Genomic DNA, 18,997 nt, shown 5'->3' with positions numbered 1-18,997 from the left:
AAATACATCACGATAGACACGCGATCAATATCAATAGATAGAACAACTGATTGTTCAATAATTTCACTGAACTTTGATTCAGAACTGAACAGAATTCTGGGTGGTGTAGGCAGTGGAAAGACTTTATCTGTTCAACCTCTCACGGCCAGCTAAGGAAATGTGAGTTGCATCAACTAAATCACTCGGGCTTTGGTTACCTAGCAATAACCTGTTGAATAACTTGTGTTTACCTGGCAACAACCTACTGAGTGACAGCAGCAGTTTCATGTTTTGCCATTGTGCCTCATAACTGCTTAAAAATAAACAACGGCATGAAATGAAAACTGGATAAAATAGGGAAGGTCATGGCTCCAGTTTGTCAGTATTTCAGATATTTAAAACAAAAAACTAATCAATAATTATTGATGTCAACCGATATGAACGCTTACATGGTGATAGGTTTTTAAGCCATATCGTCTACCCCTAATCCAAACTGGATTAGGACACCAAAAAGTTTGATGTCCAAACTTTTTGGCCAAAAGTGGCAAATTTAAACACTGGTGACCCACAAAATTCATTAAATTAAAAAGTGAAAAATACGTTGTGATTTAGTTTTACCTGCTCAACAATAATAATTTTTGAAAAATAAGATTAAGTATCCAAAACGTCTCATTTGGACCGTTGCCGTAATATAAGAACAACAGATATTTACCACATTTTATCGGTCGTCAGTTTTTTTATATTTTGTTGGCCAAATTTTCACCATTTTTGACTTGTGGCCAAACAAAATAATATCAAGGCCAACTTGGTCTAAACCAACCATTCCAGTGTTTATCTCTGGTTATATGTTCAATGTGAACCTCTGACAGGGTCTCATCTAGAATTACTCTTGCGTTTAGCTCCATCCATCTTCCCATCATCTCTGATCTGCTTCCCTGTGCTTGTTGAAGAAAAGTATCCACACAGCATGATGCCAACACAAGCATGCTTCACTGTGGGGATGGTGCGTTAGTTTTCCACCACCCGCAGCGTTTTTATGTCGGTCAAAAGGCTCACTCTTGCTTTCTTCTTGCCACCCTTTGATAAATCCAAGTTTGAGGAGTAATGGTTGTCATGTCAACGGATTCTCTCACGTCAGCCGTGAATGGCCCCCATTATTGTTTTTGTTAATTTTGGGGGTTTTGGAGTAAACGCTGTTGAAACTATATTACACACAAATGTATTTATTTAGGAGTATCAGAGTAAAATGGGGCAGGAAAACCACTAGAGCTGGGTGGTATGGCTAATTGTTTCATACCAGATCTGATTTCCTATTTTAATTGATTTTGATTGATTTCTTTTTTCTTTCTTTTTTTTTCTGAAAAAGAAATTGCAAATGACAGAAAACATTTCCAAAAAGTGTTTTCTATTTCAGTCGTCCCTTCTATGAAGGCCAGTCTACAGGACATATAGTTTAATTGGAAGAATTAAACAAAATCAGCAGAATTAAAAACACAATTTTACTTGAACATCTCAGAATTATGTGAAAAAATTGTTTTAATAAGAAATTAACTTTTCATTTATAAAATTGCTTCTTCCTTTGCCTACTACTACATCTTTTTTCTGGCAACATTTATGCTTGTATTACGTCTGCTGCAGTCTTGTAACGACTTTATTTGCGTGAAAATGAAATCATTGGTTGACTGTTTATATTTCGTCGACTTGAATTCAAAGACCAAGTAAATAGAAGCTGAAAAACACTCTTGTCAAACAAGATGGCCGCCCTGAACATGACATCACTCGTTGGTGGAAAACAAAATCCAGATTTTCCAAAAATAAATATTCAAATCAAAAATTTGATTGATTGATTAAAATCTATGTCCTACATGAAAAGTCTGATCACAGACCAGATGTTTAGAACCTGGTTGTGTGCGAAATCCCAGACTTCAAATTGCACCATAGCAACAGAGGAACATCTGGATCCTAAAAGGCTTCCTTCAATTAAATTCAACCAGAGTCTTTCTTACTCAGCCTCCCCAAAGCTCACATTCTGCCTCAGCTTTAATAATTATCTAAATTACCCTTCTTTCCCTTTTTTTTTTTTTTAAACAGGCCAAGCCTATTTATGCTGGATGGCTGTGCTTGGCTCCTGAGGGAACGGACTTTGACAATCCGATGCAGAGATCCCGGGTGAGTACGCCTACACGCACTCCTCTGCAGACGTTTCTTCAGCTCTGTGGTGGAGTTCCTCACAATCTGAAATTAAGAAATGAAAGCAAATGCTTTCGGATATTGTTTTCTTTTGCTCCACGGACGAAGAACAATAGGTCTGTTCTTTGGGCTGCTCTGAAGAAATGTGTTTTGTGCTTTCAGAAATGGCAGCGGAGATTCTTCGTGCTGTACGAACATGGCTGCCTGCGCTTCGCCTTGGACGAGTCGGTGAGTGGAAACTCCTCCCACTTTGGGTTTGTTGAAGCATCAAGCTGGCTCAAGCTTTGGGTTGTTGATTCTCTACGGTGATGATATCAAAGTGGAAGGTAAAGGATTTTTTACTCACATTTCAAGACATCAGAAAAGGTAGAAATGCTGAATCCTAAAGATCGTTGAATGTTTTCTGTCTTTGACTAATCGATTGCAAATAATTATTTAATACATTGAAGATGCATCTCGTTACTGTTGCAGATGTCTATTGCTTGGGATTAAACTTTTCTTATATCACTTGAATCAGTTTTACAAACACTATCATACTGAGAGACATTTTTTTTTGTTTTATAAGTTATTCTTTGATTTTACATTGTTTGAACACAGAAGACATACAACACATACAACTTACTTGCCTGATAAAAATATTTACATCTATTTTTCTTTATAAATTGTCTATTTTCTGTCCATTTGTGATTCTTATAGTTTTAACCTGTATGTCAGTTTCTGCATACCGTACTGACAGACATTTTAAAACCACTCTACAGCACAACTTGGACTCTGTTTTTAAACTTGGACAGCAAAAGAAAAATCTTCTGTAACCACTGGATGATTATTTAAAAGATTTCTGTTTCATTATTTGCTTAGTTTTTGCTCACATGTTTACATTTTCAAGTTTCAAACAATTAAAGACAAGATGGAAGAGTCCGTGTGGAGTGGTCAGAGGTTTTCCACCACCTGAAAATCCAATATGGCTACCTTCTTTACAAAACTTGGTGACCCCTGACGTACAGTGTTGCCAGTATGAGCCTAGGGAGGCAGGAATAGTTGGATATGGTTAGGATATATAATTTTTTTAAAATTTATATTGTAATTTAACATTTTAGATTCATTTTTGACCTTTAATGTCTGTATGGCTTATCAAGTTTTATCCTCTAAAATGTTGGTTAGAAAAGCATAAATTGCCTTGGAAGTAAAAGTATGAGAAAGAACTGCTGGGATTCTTATGTTGGTTGTTTCAGAAGATTGATATTTTATCTCTTATTTATTAATTTTACTGTGAACCCAGAGGAATCTGAACTTGAGGCTAAAGCTAATTGCCAGTCTGGTTTATTTGAATGCTGTCATCTTGTTTGCATTGGGTGGTTTTCCTTGAAGCCAGTAACTTTTTAGAGTGGAAGTGGTGGTTGAGAAACGCAACACTGACCGCAACTTTTTTGTTGTTAAATTTTTAAATACCTTGTTGAAAACTGTGCTGCTGCGACATGTTTAGCATTGAGATGCTATTTTAAGTTTGATTAGCTTTGTTGATAGGCTAACTCCTTTTAGCACAACTTGAACACAGCAATAGTCTTTTCCAGATCAGATTGTTTGTTGAAACAAAAGTTAACCAGCAGTGTACCAAGAAAACCGTTTGCAGTTCTCGTTTGTGCGACAGATTTACGGAGGTACCAGAAACGCGCAAATATTAAGGGTCCGCCCAGAACTTTTATATGTAACAAATGTTGTCAAAATTTTTAACGCATTAAAAAAATCTATATAAATAATTCATAAGAATTAACATGTCAAAGTCCCGTCGCTTATTGCTTTTGTTCTAAACTGACCATTTTGAGTTTGACTCCTGTTTTACTGTCTGTTGCCTCATATAGATTTGGCCCAAATGAAAGTCCCTCGAGACTCATCTACTGTTTGGAGGATATCAACTGTTTTTAACCTTGCAAAAGAAAGTCTTTAGCATCGTTTCTGAGAGAAATCACAGCAGCAAAACAAATGCAGCACGCTAAAAAGGTCGTGGAAAAGTGTCCGGTTCTCCTTGGCAGCAGTATAATAGATTTCTCTGTTTAGAATTGTTAAAAAAGATTACGAGATGAATGTGAGAACATCTTGCCAAGTATATTTGGGTGGCTGACGGAGTACCAGGGTGGCCCGCTTTAAGTAAACACAGTGTGGGGAATTTTTGGACTCATAACAATGCTTTCCAGCTCCATTCACTGTTGTTCGCCTTCAGTTCTTTTTCTTTTTTTTGTTTTTTTTGTTTTGTTTTCAGCAGAAGATGTGTTTGGTCGACTCTGTAGAGGATGCATGTAGCTGATTGGTACGCGTTTGTGCCCCGGACAAAAAAACAGCGCGGCTGCTGGAAGCACCGTGGGCTTAATGAGACTCCCACCCGACTCGGCTGTCTTGCTTCCAATCACTCTGATAAAGCCGATATTTCGGCTGGCGTCACGGCGACGCAACCGCGCCTCTCCATCTCCACCGTAGAAAGTTTAGAGAAACACACTCCGCCACATCAGCAGGGGCTTGAAATGTGCGAGCTCAGTGGAAACTGCTTGTTAACCTCAGTGGTGCTGCAGAATAGGAATAATTTCACCTCAAACTTGTTAAACATGTTGGTGAGAGCAGTAGCTGAGGTCAAGGCCTGTAATCACTGCAGCGCTTGCGAGGGCAGGAACACACTCGGAGAGGAAAGTCAGCTTCTGTTTGCGGTGCTGGTGTGTGTCGCCGAGGGAATGCGACATGGGTGACCAAACCCATACCGGCCGATCTGACTGGAGATTAGGTCTGCTTGCGCGGGGCCACACACTTCCAGCTAGCCTGCCAGAAACACACAGATACCTGCTACTGTGTGCCTGCCCTTAGCTTCGTATTTGTGTCTGTAAGAGGCAGTAGCTTCGTATCATCTTTGCCTTGAAGTTGCTATGGCGACTCTCTCCTTCTCTGTCGCCAGAGATGACGGTGACAATGGGAGGAAACTTCGGAAAATACCGTGTGCGTGCTTCCACTGTGTAATGTGTTTCCAGTGACACCCAGGCTGGTGTGCAGTTGTGTTTTCCTCTCATTGTAACGACGATTTCCAAAACTGTCCAACACATTGTCTGTCGGTCTTTTCATCTGCTCCCCAAGGCAGGAAATGTGGGTCAGGGAAATGGCCTCTTTGTGCTCCAGACCCCTCAGATTAAACCTTTCCGAAGCGTCAGCGTCGATCCCCAACCTGTTCACACTCCTGATCTCATTGATGTGGCTAACCCAACGACCTTAAGTTATTAGGGGAGGACAGCGAAGGTGTGGTTGAGATGGAAGTGTCCCACAGAAGCCATATCCAGACAGATTGATCTTTTTGTTACTCAGAACACATCAGGTTGACTTTTCAAAGCTCCTATCTAGAATTAAAAGCAGCTGATGAGCTAAAAACAACCTCTAGAAAGTGTTCTAGTAATGGGAACCAGTGATTCATGATACAGGTCCTTCTAAAAATTATAAAAATTAAACTGTCATATATTTTAGATTCATTGCACACCAACTGAAATATTTCAGGTCTTTTATTGTTTTACTACTGATGATTTTGGCATACAGCTCATGAAAACCCAAAATTCCTATCTCAAAAAATTAGCATATCATGAAAAGGTTCTCTGAACGAGCAATTAACCTCATCATCTGAATTAACGAAGTAACTCTAAACACCTACAAAAGATTCCTGAGGATTTTAAAAACTCCCAGCCTGGTTTATTACTCAAAACCGCAATCATGGGTAAGACTGCTGACCTGACTGCTGTGCAGAAGGCCATCATTGATGCCCTCAAGCAAGAGGGTAAGACACAGAAATTTCTGAACGAATAGGCTGTTCCCAGAGTGCTGTATCAAGGCACCTCAGTGGGAAGTGTGTGGGAAGGAAAAAGTGTGGCAGAAAACGCTGCTCAACGAGAAGAGGTGACCGGACCCTGAGGAAGATTGTGGAGAAGAACTGATTCCAGACCTTGGGGGACCTGCGGAAGCAGTGGACCGAGTCTGGAGTAGAAACATTCAGAGCCACTGTGCACAGGCGTGTGTAGGAAATGGGCTACAGGTCCCTCATTCCCCAGGTCAAGCCACTTTTGAACCAGAAACGGCGGCAGAAGCGCCTGACCTGGGCTACAGAGAAGCAGCACTGGACTGTTGCTCAGTGGTCCAAAGTACTTTTTTCGGATGAAAGCAAATTGTGCATGTCATTCGGAAATCAAGGTGCCAGAGTCTGGAGGAAGACTGGGGAGAAGGAAATGCCAAAATGCCAGAAGTCCAGTGTCAAGTACCCACAGTCAGTGATGATCTGGGCTGCCATGTCAGCTGCTGGTGTTGGTCCACTGTGTTTTATCAAGGGCAGGGTAAATGCAGCTAGCTATCAGGAGATTTTGGAGCACTTCATGCTTCCATCTGCTGAAAAGCTTTATGGAGATGAAGATTTCATTTTTTCAGCACGACCTGGCACCTGCTCTCAGTGCCAAAACCACTGGTGTTACTGACCATGGTATTACTGTGCTCAATTGAACTGCCGACTCTCCTGACCTGAACCCCATCGAGAATTTGTGGGATATTGTGAAGAGAAAGTTGAGAGACGCAAGACCCAACACTCTGGATGAGCTTAAGGCCGCTATCGAAGCATCCTGGGCCTCCATAACACCTCAGCAGTGCCACAGGCTGATTGCCTCCATGCCACGCCGCATTGAAGCAGTCATTTCTGCAAAAGGATTCCCGACCAAGTATTGAGTGCATAACTGAACATAATTATTTGAAGGTTGACTTTTTTGGTATTACAACACTTTTCTTTTATTGGTCGGATGAAATATGCTAATTTTTTGAGATAGGAATTTTGGGTTTTCATGAGCTGTATGCCAAAATCATCAGTATTAAAACAATAAAGGACCTGAAATATTTCAGTTGGTGTGCAATGAATCTAAAATATATGACAGTTTAATTTTTATCATTACATTATGGAAAATAATGAACTTTATCACAATATGCTAATTTTTTGAGCAGGACCTGTATTGTCACCAACATCAGTATGAGCCAATATTAGTAATTTTTTAACATATCGGTATTGGTCCGATATTTGTTTCCATCTTATTAGGCCCAAACAGCTGAGCTCTGTGGAGGCCAGTTGTATTTCTAGGATTTTTTTATTCGTTTTCTTTTGCAAATTTGGGGTGCTGAATGAATTCAAAGACTCACAAAACTTTACCCAAAATTGTCCATGTGAAATTAAACATTTTTAATAGAATCAAAAATGTGGGTGGCCAAACTGTTATACAGCGCCCCCTGTGTTGAGACACAGCTGTCAAACAGGTAGTGAACTAAATATAATATTGGTAAATGTCAGTTATAGGCTATGGCAGCAATATTGATGAAATATTAGGCACCAATATTGGCCCATATTTTCACATCGGTGCTTCCCAAATAGAAACCTTTTTCAAACCATCGATATTACAATATTTGAAGTAGAGCGGTGTTACAAAACCTACACAGAAATGTTAGCTCTTCAGGGTGATTAAATTACTTTCATTTACATTAGAAATGCAAACATTGTTCTTCTGCTGGTTTAATCTAACATTGATAAATACAATATTGCTTTCTATTAGGTAGATCGGCATCAATGTCATTATCGATAAGTGAAACAAGCATTTTTTTCATCTTGTTGCTGGAAAAGGATGGAAGGTGTTTGGTCATGTGATAGCGATGCAGCAAAGGATTGTGGGGTGTTTTAATTGAAGCAGAAAGGCGGGTATCAGTAAATGTTATGGGCCCTAACTGCAATCTTAATATCAGATATTGGTATTCGCCCAAATTTTCAAATCGGTGCATAGTATTGATATTTTGAGACATAGACTTGAGCAAAAAAAAAAAAAAAGTGTGATATACATAAATAACACTAAATGAAATGTAGCAGTTATGCAGTAAAAAGACTTATTGAGCAGAAAATAATTGTCTTTTGCCATTTTTCCTAAACATAGCTACGTTGATATTAGCTGGATAGTTACTGTCAACCTGTGTGGGAGGGGCAGTTGTTCTTCGTCAGAGCCTCAACTTTTTTAAAGCATCGGTATATTATGATATTAGTAGTAGATCCGTGCCTGTTCCCTTCCTACTTCCTGTTAGCGAACCACTCTTACCCATGTAATTTAGCAATATTTATCACAGTAATAACTTCCCTCACACCTGACAGTAGGTAGGTTTTAGAAAACTGCCTCAACGATCTACTAAGACACATATAAGCTACCATCTTGTTCAGTGGTTTTATTTTCTCTAAAGGCAATCATCTCTTGGATGTTTCAGGTATAACTGATAAGATATTTCACCTTATTATTAGCAGAATTAGCTTCATTGTACTTGAAAGGACCGTTCGGTCCTCTACTGATGCTTTAACCCTCTGAGTCCATGGAGCAATGACGTGTCTCGCTATTTTTCGCCGATTAGGCAGCAGTCTATTTGAAACTCTTGCCCCACATAACTAAAGTATTTTCACCACAAAAAGAGGGGAAAGATGCTCTTCCATCTAAAGCAGCATTCCTCCTGCTATGCCCTTATTTGGTGAACAGCAGCGTGCTTGCAGCCCCGGCACCAGAGAGCTGCGGGGAAAGGGAGCGTTAGCCCCTGAAACCCACAGAGGAAAAGTCAGCTGTGCCCCAGACCCAGACATTCCTCACGAACGGCCCGCCAGAGATGATGGCGATCCACAACGCTCCTGATATCACAACAGCAGAGGTTTAGCGAGCTCTTTGCGTCTGAGTGAAATGATGGCCGAAGGAGAGCGGCCTGAAGCTTTAGGCTGGAACGGTCAATGACATTGAGGACGGGCTAAAGGAGAAAGTCTTTAATCTACAGCAGGTTTTTTTGTTTGTTTGTTTTTTTTGGTCATTTTTAACCTTTCCATTCACAAGTCAAAAAAAGAAAAGAAAATCGACAATGCTGAAAACAAAAACAAAATGAGAAAAGCAAAAGACAAAAACAGCCCAGAAGTAAATATTTAAATTCCTGTCAATGGACCGAAAACAGTGTAGCTAGAAACACATTTTCACTTTTTAATGTATAACATCATCAAAATCAAAACGGCATATTTGTTCCTGTGTATTTTCCTTAAACATATCTCCAGGGAATTCCAGCAAAGACTGTAAACACTCGTAAGAAAAACCATCATGATCTAACATTGTTGTATTTGTTTAGCAAATTATTTTTTATAGCTTTTTTTTATTTAAAGATTGAAAAACACATTTTTAAGTCCTCCAAACAATTATTCCACACCTGAATCCTTCTAACTTAAGTCAACAGTGTGACATGTAAAGTCAAAATTTGAAAATATTACTTGATAGTTATGCATTACTGGAAGATTAGAAAATAAATACCTGAACACCGACTACAAAGTCTTAAAAAAGACTTAAATAAATAAACAATGCTTAGCCTGGTGAGGGCACAAGTAAAGCCTGGTGGCCTGCCAGGCTTATAATACACTAAGGGGGAAACCCTGTCATTTACTATTTTTCTCTTTCTACCGGTTCAGTCTGATACATTGGACTTAACCAGTTTTTTTGATGGACGATTTTGTTCACAGAGATTTCATAATTCATTTCATTTGTTGTTTCTGTTGTTTTGTTTATTTATTTTGGATATTAAACTGTCTTCCAGTTAAATGTTGATTAGAATTTAAAGTTTATTGAAATCTTGAAAATGATGTCTAAACAACGATATTATCATATATCGCAATAACTTCTGGCACAATTTATCCTGAAATCGCGTTAGTTATGGACATGTTGGCTTAAAAATTAAACATCCGTTCTACCAACCGGCCTCTAGTGAGAACAACTGTCATCGGATGCTGTTTTTTTCTTAAGGCTCTTGGTCTTAAGGCAGCTGGGTTCTGTCTCCTCGGTTTTGATGGATGAAGCTGTTTTGAGGATCCTGCTGCTTAGAAAACAGCAGTTTCCTCTCCACAGCCTGCTGAGGTAAACTTCAGCCTGTAAAAGCCTCCTGGAGGATTTATATCATTTATGGAGTGGATGCACTCCACTTACTTTCAAAGTCTTTTATTGTCCACAAGAGTTTTATTGTTCCTTCGGTAACTTTATTATTTAGTCGTCTCCTGTATTTTTAGCGGTTATTTTCATTTAGCGAAGCCTCTAATGGAAGGCCCTGAGATCTCCACGAGGACACTCTTTCCTTCGATGTCCTCTCCTTGCAGAGTTATAAATAGCCCCCCTTGTGGACGGCAGACACAACAGGAAGATGTAGAACTGGCCCAGTTGCGGAGAAAATGAGAACCAGGACGAACAATTTAGCGTTTGAGCGCTCGTCTTGGCCGACGCGTCTCCCTTTGTTTTGGTGCCAGTAGCGGAGAGCTGTTTCCAAGCAATGATTTTCTCCTGAACTGACAGTCAGCCGGGATCAGATGGACGGCAGGAATTCAGGCTCCACCTCACAGCAACAACTAAGATAGCAAAGTCTGCTTCGTCTCAGGCAGTTGACATTTCTGAAGCCCAGCGCTCGCTGCATCCAACTTGTCTCCATTAAATACAGGAAATCCTTGAAATGTTTTAATTTGAGGCCTTGTTGCAGACGGCAAACTTTTGGAGATCATTTTACCGTCAGGATTAGGCAAAGATGTATGCAGTACAACCTTGAGCAGAGACGCCACCGCTGCTACAATAATCACAATTTTCCTTGAGAGGTTGAAGAAGGGAAAAAAAAAACGGCAGATCACAACTTTTCAGATAAAATTTATTGTTTCTGCTAGGAGGCCAATTTGAAATAATGTATGGGTTCTTGTTTAGTCATTTGTTGAATCAGATACACACACTGATGTACTTCTATCAGTCCAAGGAAGCAGTGGAGATTTATTGTATCATTTATCGTGATAAATTTCACACAATTCTGATTAATCGTTGCCCCGATAAATTTCAATTAATAACGTTTGAAACCCACAAAACTCTGTATTTTCAGGATTGCTATATTTACTGTTTTCTCAATGGAAGTATTAATAAATATTAATTTAAAAATCTGATTAAATTTGGTTACCTGTGCATTTTATGATTAAAAATCACATTTCTTTTTATGTCCTAAAGAAAAGCATTATAAATGAGAATGCATTTTGAGAGACTGCAAACATTTGACACCCAGTATGAAGTAGCTGGTTTGCAGTTTGCTCTACCTGCCACTTTTTCCTGTTTTCCCCGTCTAAACGGAGTGATTGTTATTTTGGGAAAATACAATTTTGATTTCAGACATCATAGTCTGTTTTAATTATTTGTTTGTTTTTGGGTGTTTTAAAAGTTTTCCAGTTCCGATGTTGAATGTTCTTTCTAATTTTTTTTATCTTTGTGTGGGTATGCTTGCATTACTAAGTCTTTATTATTATTACATTAGCTGAAAATAGTTTCAAAATGGCAATACTATCTATCGTTTATCGCAGTAATGTTTTTTAGACAATTCATCATCTGGCGAAATTTATCATGCCTAATTACTTGTCTTTTCCTAACTTTAACCCAAACTTCATTCACACTATACTTCTAAACATAACTAGTAGAGCGTATCTGTGTGTATTATATACACACAGATGCATACTTTTTACACACAGCACACAGTGTGACGTCGCCTCAGCTCTTCATGTGAGAAAATAACCACGCAATATATTTTAAACTCTGATCCTTAAAGAGAAACTGGAAACGGCTCAAATTAGAGACTGGAAAACATCCGACATACCTGTGATCAGTCTAAACTTTCAGCTAATAAATTTAGCCATTTTTTTTCCCATAAAGGGCCAGTTTAAAGTAGCTCTTTATGTTCTGCAAGGAGCCACACAGAACTTCAACTGTCTCTTATTTATCCTCATAAATCGGCACCAGAATGTACTAAATGTGTGGTTGTTTTATCCTTGAATAGTCTCTGGATGTCAGAAACTGCACCAGTTTTATTTTTTATTTTTTTTGGATTTTTGTCTTTCTGATTTGGGTTGCGCTCTGGATTCTTTTCTAATAGGGGAAATTCTTCCACAGCATCTGAACACTCTTTACTGTGACGTTTTGTGATTTCCTTATTTGGCAGCTCTTGTGGGTTTGCGCTCCGATCTTAATAAAGCTGGATCTTTGCTCTGTGGCCTTAAAAGGAGCTGGAAGCAGCACCTGTCTAACATCAGTCTGATAAGAGAGTAACGAGAATCTGAGTGGATGCTCAGAAGACACAAAACGTTCTATCTGTAGATGCTTTGATTCTTCTCACACACAGAACAGCTTTACTCTGGAATCCTGAGTAAGCAGTAAGCCTGTCACAATAAGCAATAAATCAATTAATCACTTTATTAATTAAAATGAGAATTATCGTTAAAGAAATGCTACCCTTTAATATTAATGTTGAAAAGCCAGCATTTTGAAAAATGCTACAAACATTTGACATTCAGTACAAAGTAGTTCGTTTGAACTTTTTTCAGTTTTTTTTTTTTATGTCAAAGCTGAATGATTATTTTTGAAACACAGCTTTGGTAATATACTTCATAATTAATGTAAATTACTACAGTTTTGGTTATTTTGCTAATTTATTTTGGATATTTAAAATGTTTTCCACTGTTAAATATTCTTTAGTCAATTTTTGTGATCTTTGAAGGGGTGTACTTGCATTAATATTCCTTTATTATTATTATTATGGTCTCAAAATGACAATATTATTGATTATCGCAATAATTCCTGGGACAATGTATCGTCTAGCAGAATTTATTGAGTCTTTTCCCCCCATTTTCTCTGAACATATTCTACGGCAGAGAGATGTTTGTTCACCACATCGAACAGTTTAAAACAATTTGGAATAAGGTAGCAGAGATATCTGTGTTTAGTCCAGCCACCATCCAAACATGGACATTTGAAAACAAACCAGAACGGTCCCTTTTCAAATTGTTCCCACATTTACCTGTTTCTCTTTCTCTCGTTGCATCTGACGTCCATGTTGTTGTACGCGGCTCTAAAGGTGTCATGCTGTGTCTCCTCCAGCCCAGCACGCTGCCTCAGGGCACAGTGAACATGAACCTCTGCACGGACGTCATCGACGCAGAGCCCAAGACGGGCCAGAAGAACTCTCTGTGCATCGTCACACCTGAGCAGGAGTACTTCATCAGAGGGGAGAATAAAGAGATCATCAACGGGTAGCGTCTCCTGCTGGGTTTCTCATTTAGTTGGTAGGATGGTAACAGGGAAGCATCTGGTGACTTCGCTTTGATTTCCTGTAGGTGGAGTGAACAGCTGATCGTCTACCCCCGAACTAACAAACAGAACCAGAAGAAGAAACGAAAAGTAGAGCCCACCACCTCCCAGGTAGAGTTTTCACACGATGTGACCAGCCAGCGAGTCACAGTCCGTTTCCTGGTTTAAACTGTTTTTCCCTGTGCTTGTCGATGTTCAGGAGCCGGGTCCAGCCAAGGTGGCCGTGACCGGTTCAGGAATCCCCGAAGCTGACAAGTCTCCCGACTCGAGCTCCATCATCTGGCAGGAAGAGCTGAACCAGCGGGAGGCCGAGAGCGCAGCGGCCTGGGCCGGCGCCGACCAGCCGCTGGGCTCGCCGCTGCCCTCCGCAGGTTAGCTTGGGTTTTTTTTTACTTTGTCAGACTTCATTGATTTTATTGATTAATATTTTCTGGAGTCCCAGGTAACTGTTCAAAAGTTAAATATCAATTGATATTTAATTAACTGAATTAGAATCAGTTTTATTAACCAGAGCAATTTGGGAGTCTCAGAACAATCTGTGAAACTTTGGAAATATTCCAGTTTCTAGATTAGAGAGAAATTAGAGGATAGAGAATTTGTATTTTCAGATTTTATTTTCTGTTCCATTGATTAAAAGTGGTAACTGCTCATTACCTTTTCATATGACGGTTTAAACATGTACATCTGGAATATCAGCAGTACATTAAAACCTAAACTTTTGTATTTTAACTTTAAAATTGTCTAAAAAGGACCAAGCAACTTTGGAAATTTGAGTTTTTCCTTGAAACACTCGTCTCATGCAGACACTGTGAACTCTTCATCATGGCCTTTCTCAGTCTCTGCTCTCCTTCATCACCAGGTGACTGTGTGCCTGTGGGTCAGGGCTCTGATGCCGGGTCTGTGAACGGTGACGAAGTGGACCGTGGCGGCCTGCCGCTGCACAGCTCGGCCCCCCATCCCTCCGTTGGCCCCCTCTCTCCGACGGGCTCCTGCTCCAGCTTGGGAGGCGTCCCGCGTTGCCAGTCTCCGGCGCCCAGTGACCCTTTTCCCTCCGGCAGCTCCCTGCTCTCAAACGGCTCCCACATCAGCGGCTCGGTCAGCTCCCTGGACTCGGACGCCAGCGGCAGCACGGTCACCAGCACCGACAGCCACCCGGCGGGCCACAGGGGCGGCCACCACGACGCACCGCGCTCCCGGCGGCTGGAGGCAGAGGCTAGAAAGGCAGAGAAGAGGAGCCGATTCAGGAGCCCCGACAGGCAGGAGAGAGAGGCCGTCCTCAGTCCCGAGAGAAGGTCCGTCACTCTTTCATTTAGAGATCTAATTTTCAATATTTTTTTCACTTGTTTATTTTATGTCTTTCTGGTGATCTGGCAGTCCTTTGTGGTAATCGGGTTTCCTCATATTATCTGTCTTTAAGGGACATAGTACTATTTTATATTACAATCAAGTCACCATGTTACCTTCAGTTATAAAATGCTGTGTATGTCAAGTATGACTTACTTTAGAAGAAATTTGACTTTGTAATTTATCGCTTTGAAATTGGGCTTCTGTCTCTTTAAAAACTCCTGCTCTTTCTGAAACTCCGCCTCCAGGAAGTCATCACAACATCGCTTCTTTATTAATGTTTTAACAACGTTTTTACCATTGGTGTTTTGAGAAGTAGCTCAGCAGATGTTCCACCAGGTGCTTGCTAATTGCTTCTGGCTAGTCTGAAGGAACTGAGGTGAGTTGAGGAGGAGCTTGAGGGCAGAGCTAGGCCCCCCAAGACGTTTTGCACAGCTTGAACGGTTGCCACGGGGGATTAAAGGTTTTCTCAAACATGCATGAAAGAATCAACTTAGTTGATTTTACATAATACTACCCCTTTAATTTATACAATGACGTTTCAGTCAATATGACTTAGAAACAGCTGATTGAATGAGGTGATTCAGCTTTAACTGGTTAAGCATAAAACAAAATGGTTTTGATCAGAACTGGGATCCAATAGAAACCATCTGATACCACCGTTTTCCTCTGATCAGCAGTTCATTTTGTTAAATCCCAAAGCATATAATTTTTGACAAAAGTTGCATCCTCGCAGGGAAAATTCATGAATGAAGGAACTAAACGAGCAGACAGGTGATTCTGAGAGGTGATGTAAGACTCGGTCTCCGTGCCCTCAAGTGAAGCCTCTAATCTGTCTCCGGTTTAAACCGCTGAACTGGGTTAGCGGACGGCTTTCTCAGAATCTTGGCTCTGTTCTGCTGACGCCGGTCTGAAAATACTTGAGCTACTGGCTTATCCTTATAAAGGCATGTCTGTACGCAGAGCAGACACACACGAGGCTTTGATGTTTTCCGACACACTCAATAAATTGATGTGGTTTTAATGGGAGACGAGCGAAAAGGCTGCATTTCATCAAATTAAGACATGTTGACTTAAGAGTGATCTCTTCGTATCACTTTCCTTCGTTCCATAGCTTCTCACTCAGACTGAATAAACACCTGGGTTTGTCACTGGGCTTTCTGTGATCTGAATCTCGGTTCCCCACACACCAGAGAGCAGAACATTTCTAACAAATCCAGTAGCAAGAGGGCGGCGTGACAGGAAGGGGGTCTCTCTTCCCTCTCTTCCTGTGCCATTTAGATCCCTGCACTTGTACCGGGCTCGAAAGGAAAAAAAAAAGAGGTGGAGTCCAGCAGAAATGTGCAACTTGAGTGGTCAGTGTTTGCCAGTGAAGATGTAGGTGGACACACATCTACTTTTTCTGCACTGGTAGACAAGAAGGTGCCTTGCGGTTTAAGATTTTAGGCTCTTATGTACAGACATGGCCCACTTTTCCTTGTTTTAAGAAACGCAACAAAGTTGAGGTTTAAATTTACATTTTTTAAACATGGCATGTCTGGTGATGCGGCTCAGAACTGTTGTCTGACAGATTTACTTTCACAAGCATATCTTTAAAATTTTGTTAGAAATTGTTTTGGTTTTATTTCAAATGTGATGGACACTGAGACAGAAAAGAAAAGGAGAACGGTGAAAGAAAAGGTTTAAAGGGAGATGAGATAAGAAGCTTAGAGAGAATACAACACCTTACAAGTCTGCTTCTATACCTGCAAAAAGAGAGAACAACAAACCAGACAAACTGGAGTAACAAACGTGCACATTGGGGCTATGCCAAAAAATAGATTTATACAAGTATCGGGATTCTAATTTACAGTTTTAAAATTGATTTTAAAATGTCTCAATCAGTTTTAAAAACAATAAATCAAATCCGCTGTCTGCCAGAGTTCATTTTGTAACTCGGGGCATTATGACGTCGCCAGCCATGCGCAAAGCACCAAAACAAAGAGGAAAAAAAAACAACAAAAATGAAAGAGAGAGGGATTCAACAAACTCTATCTTCATTAAAGGACGTTTTTTATCAAATTCCCTGGAAAACCTAGCTTGACATGCGCTTCACGGTGTGCACGGTTGGCAAAAATGAAGATGGAAATGAACGGAGCCAAGCTACATTTGAGCCACACTGTTACTGGTCAGGAGTTTATTAATATGTTTTATGCAGAAATGCTCTCGGCCAAAGCAAAGTTGATATTTTGCTTCACCTAGTCCACTTCCACCGTCTGGTTTTTACATCCGCAATCGACATAAATACCGAACGTTTGTGACGCTGTCAGAAATTACATACTATTTTTACAATTCTTCACTAAATAACTGCCAAAAAAAACAAAATCCTCCAGAATCCAAACACCAAGAAAAGCATCAAAGCAACATAGACAAATTCTGCTGTCCTGTTATATTTTAGTCTGCAAAACAAAGAGTAATGGTGTGGAAACTCAGCATCTTTTCGAAGGTCAGCATGTTAGACTTTAGTGGTTCTTCATTTGTACATAAATCTCTGTCAGAATCAAACAATACATGAATGGTATAGATAACATTATTACAGCTAAGAATGTTCCAAGATGTTGGGTCGGTCAGAAACTAAAAGCCTGATTTTTTAATTTTTTTATTTTTTTATTTTTTTTTCCCCATGACGCTCCATACCAAGTCCTGCAAGGTCTGCATTGAATCTGTCACTGAGGGATGAAAATCAAGTTTGCTGTTTTCAGTTTCGATGCGGTCCTTTTCAATACCCAGTGTGACAAAGGAAACAATTTATCTCCTTGAAGCCATGGAGCTGTTGATTCAACATGAAAACTTCACTTTAGCCTTTTAAGTTCCCATATTTTTCCTGTCTGAATTTTTCCTGTCTGAATCAAAACCATCTTACTGGACTCTTACTTACTTACACAATCAATCAACTTCAATGTGGTTGAGATTTTCATTTTCCCATCTTGCGGTTGATGCTTAAAAAAAACAACAACAAAAAAAACAAAAACAAAAGGAAGTCAATTGGTGGGCGTTAGACCTCTCTCTGCTCCCCTCTCATTTATTCCCATTTAAGGACAACAGCTCCAGCCTTCGAGGCCCCCGCCCCCCGAATAAGGGCAACATGTACGCTAGAGTTATACAGTATTTCCCACTGGCTTTAACCGCCTTCCTCTCTGAAATGTAGATCGCTGTCACTGAACAAAAGGCCCGTGTGGGCGAGTGTCCGAACATTAAGCGCACTGTGTCGCAGATTGAGGACGATTGCAGATGTGAGAGTGGGCTGTTCTTTGATTCACTGATTGTTCCTGTGAGATGGATCAGCACCGTGGCCCTTCGCCAAAAGGCCTGCTTCAGTGTGTCCAGATGCTGATCACATATTGGGAGTCAGAAATAGTATTAACCGATTAACAGCCAGCAGAAGCTGTAAACAAGTTACTTTAAAAGTGTAGGAATTTTACTTTTTCTATCATATCTGCCTTTTAAAGCCTTCGATCAGTTCCACTGCTGGATCTTTTGAATTATGTCAGTAACTAGGAACTCCCATGTTGATTTAAACAAGCGGGACCAGGGACGAAATGTTCCTCTTTTCTCTTCGGTCTTTTTATTTTGACGCGCGCTGCATTTGTTTTATTGCTTTACTAAAGACTGTGGAAGTATGTGGCACTCATTACTCACAAACGGACCTGGGCTTTTACATAATATGTTGTGGTGCAGCTTAACAATGGTTTGTTTTGTTTAACTCTGCTACCTCAGCCAAGGTTCTGAGCAACTGGCTGCTAAAACTCCAGCTACAGATTTACAAATATCTCATCCCTCTGCATGCAGGTTTAATCTCACTGGCACGGCCTCATCAACGGCCACATTTGTTTTTTCCTCCGACTGGAGTTGAACTGTGTTTGTATAGATTTAATGTTAAGATCTTTGGTTTATATGATTTTCAGAGTAATCTGGACCACTACCTATAATGTTAGTAGTTGGGGCCTGCTATAGCAATGCATAGCCAGGCACCTATTGTTCTACACCTCAAATTTTATTTTGGAGCCCTCTATATCTGCTGTTAACGTGGATTGCTACAAATCAACAGGTGATTAGATCATTCGCACAGCTGCTATAAACTCATTGCATCTCCTACATGCATATAGTCTAGTGGTGGCAAAAGCAACAACAACAAAAAAACTAGCATGCTTTGGACTTGAGATGTAGTACATGAACACATATTGATGACGTGCTTTGATTAAACTAATTTATCTGTGGTGTAATTCCAGTACTGAAAAATTAACTTT

The 18,997-nt window shown here is 40.0% G+C and overlaps 1 protein-coding gene across 4 annotated transcripts in view; it reads left to right on the top strand.

The window, feature by feature from the left end:
- Window positions 1-2,038: 2,038 nt before the first annotated feature.
- Window positions 2,039-18,997, top strand: part of LOC103144358 (myosin phosphatase Rho-interacting protein-like) — a 43,911-nt gene continuing 26,952 nt past the window's right edge. For 3 of the 4 annotated variants that reach the window (XM_007561323.2, XM_007561307.2, XM_007561315.2), the window contains exons 1-6: window positions 2,039-2,148; window positions 2,332-2,397; window positions 13,158-13,309; window positions 13,394-13,478; window positions 13,567-13,738; window positions 14,227-14,659. In XM_007561323.2, the coding sequence (XP_007561385.1) occupies window positions 2,134-2,148; window positions 2,332-2,397; window positions 13,158-13,309; window positions 13,394-13,478; window positions 13,567-13,738; window positions 14,227-14,659 (923 nt within the window). In that variant the 5' untranslated portion in view covers window positions 2,039-2,133. The remainder of the gene's footprint in view (window positions 2,149-2,331; window positions 2,398-13,157; window positions 13,310-13,393; window positions 13,479-13,566; window positions 13,739-14,226; window positions 14,660-18,997) is intronic. The other variant, XM_007561332.2, reaches the window with a different exon arrangement.

The sequence above is a fragment of the Poecilia formosa genome, unplaced genomic scaffold (assembly GCF_000485575.1).
Source record: "Poecilia formosa unplaced genomic scaffold, Poecilia_formosa-5.1.2 Scaffold4, whole genome shotgun sequence".
Classification (NCBI taxonomy): domain Eukaryota; kingdom Metazoa; phylum Chordata; class Actinopteri; order Cyprinodontiformes; family Poeciliidae; genus Poecilia; species Poecilia formosa.
Note: the sequence above shows the minus strand (reverse complement) of the source record. Positions and strands in the feature narration are given on the sequence as shown.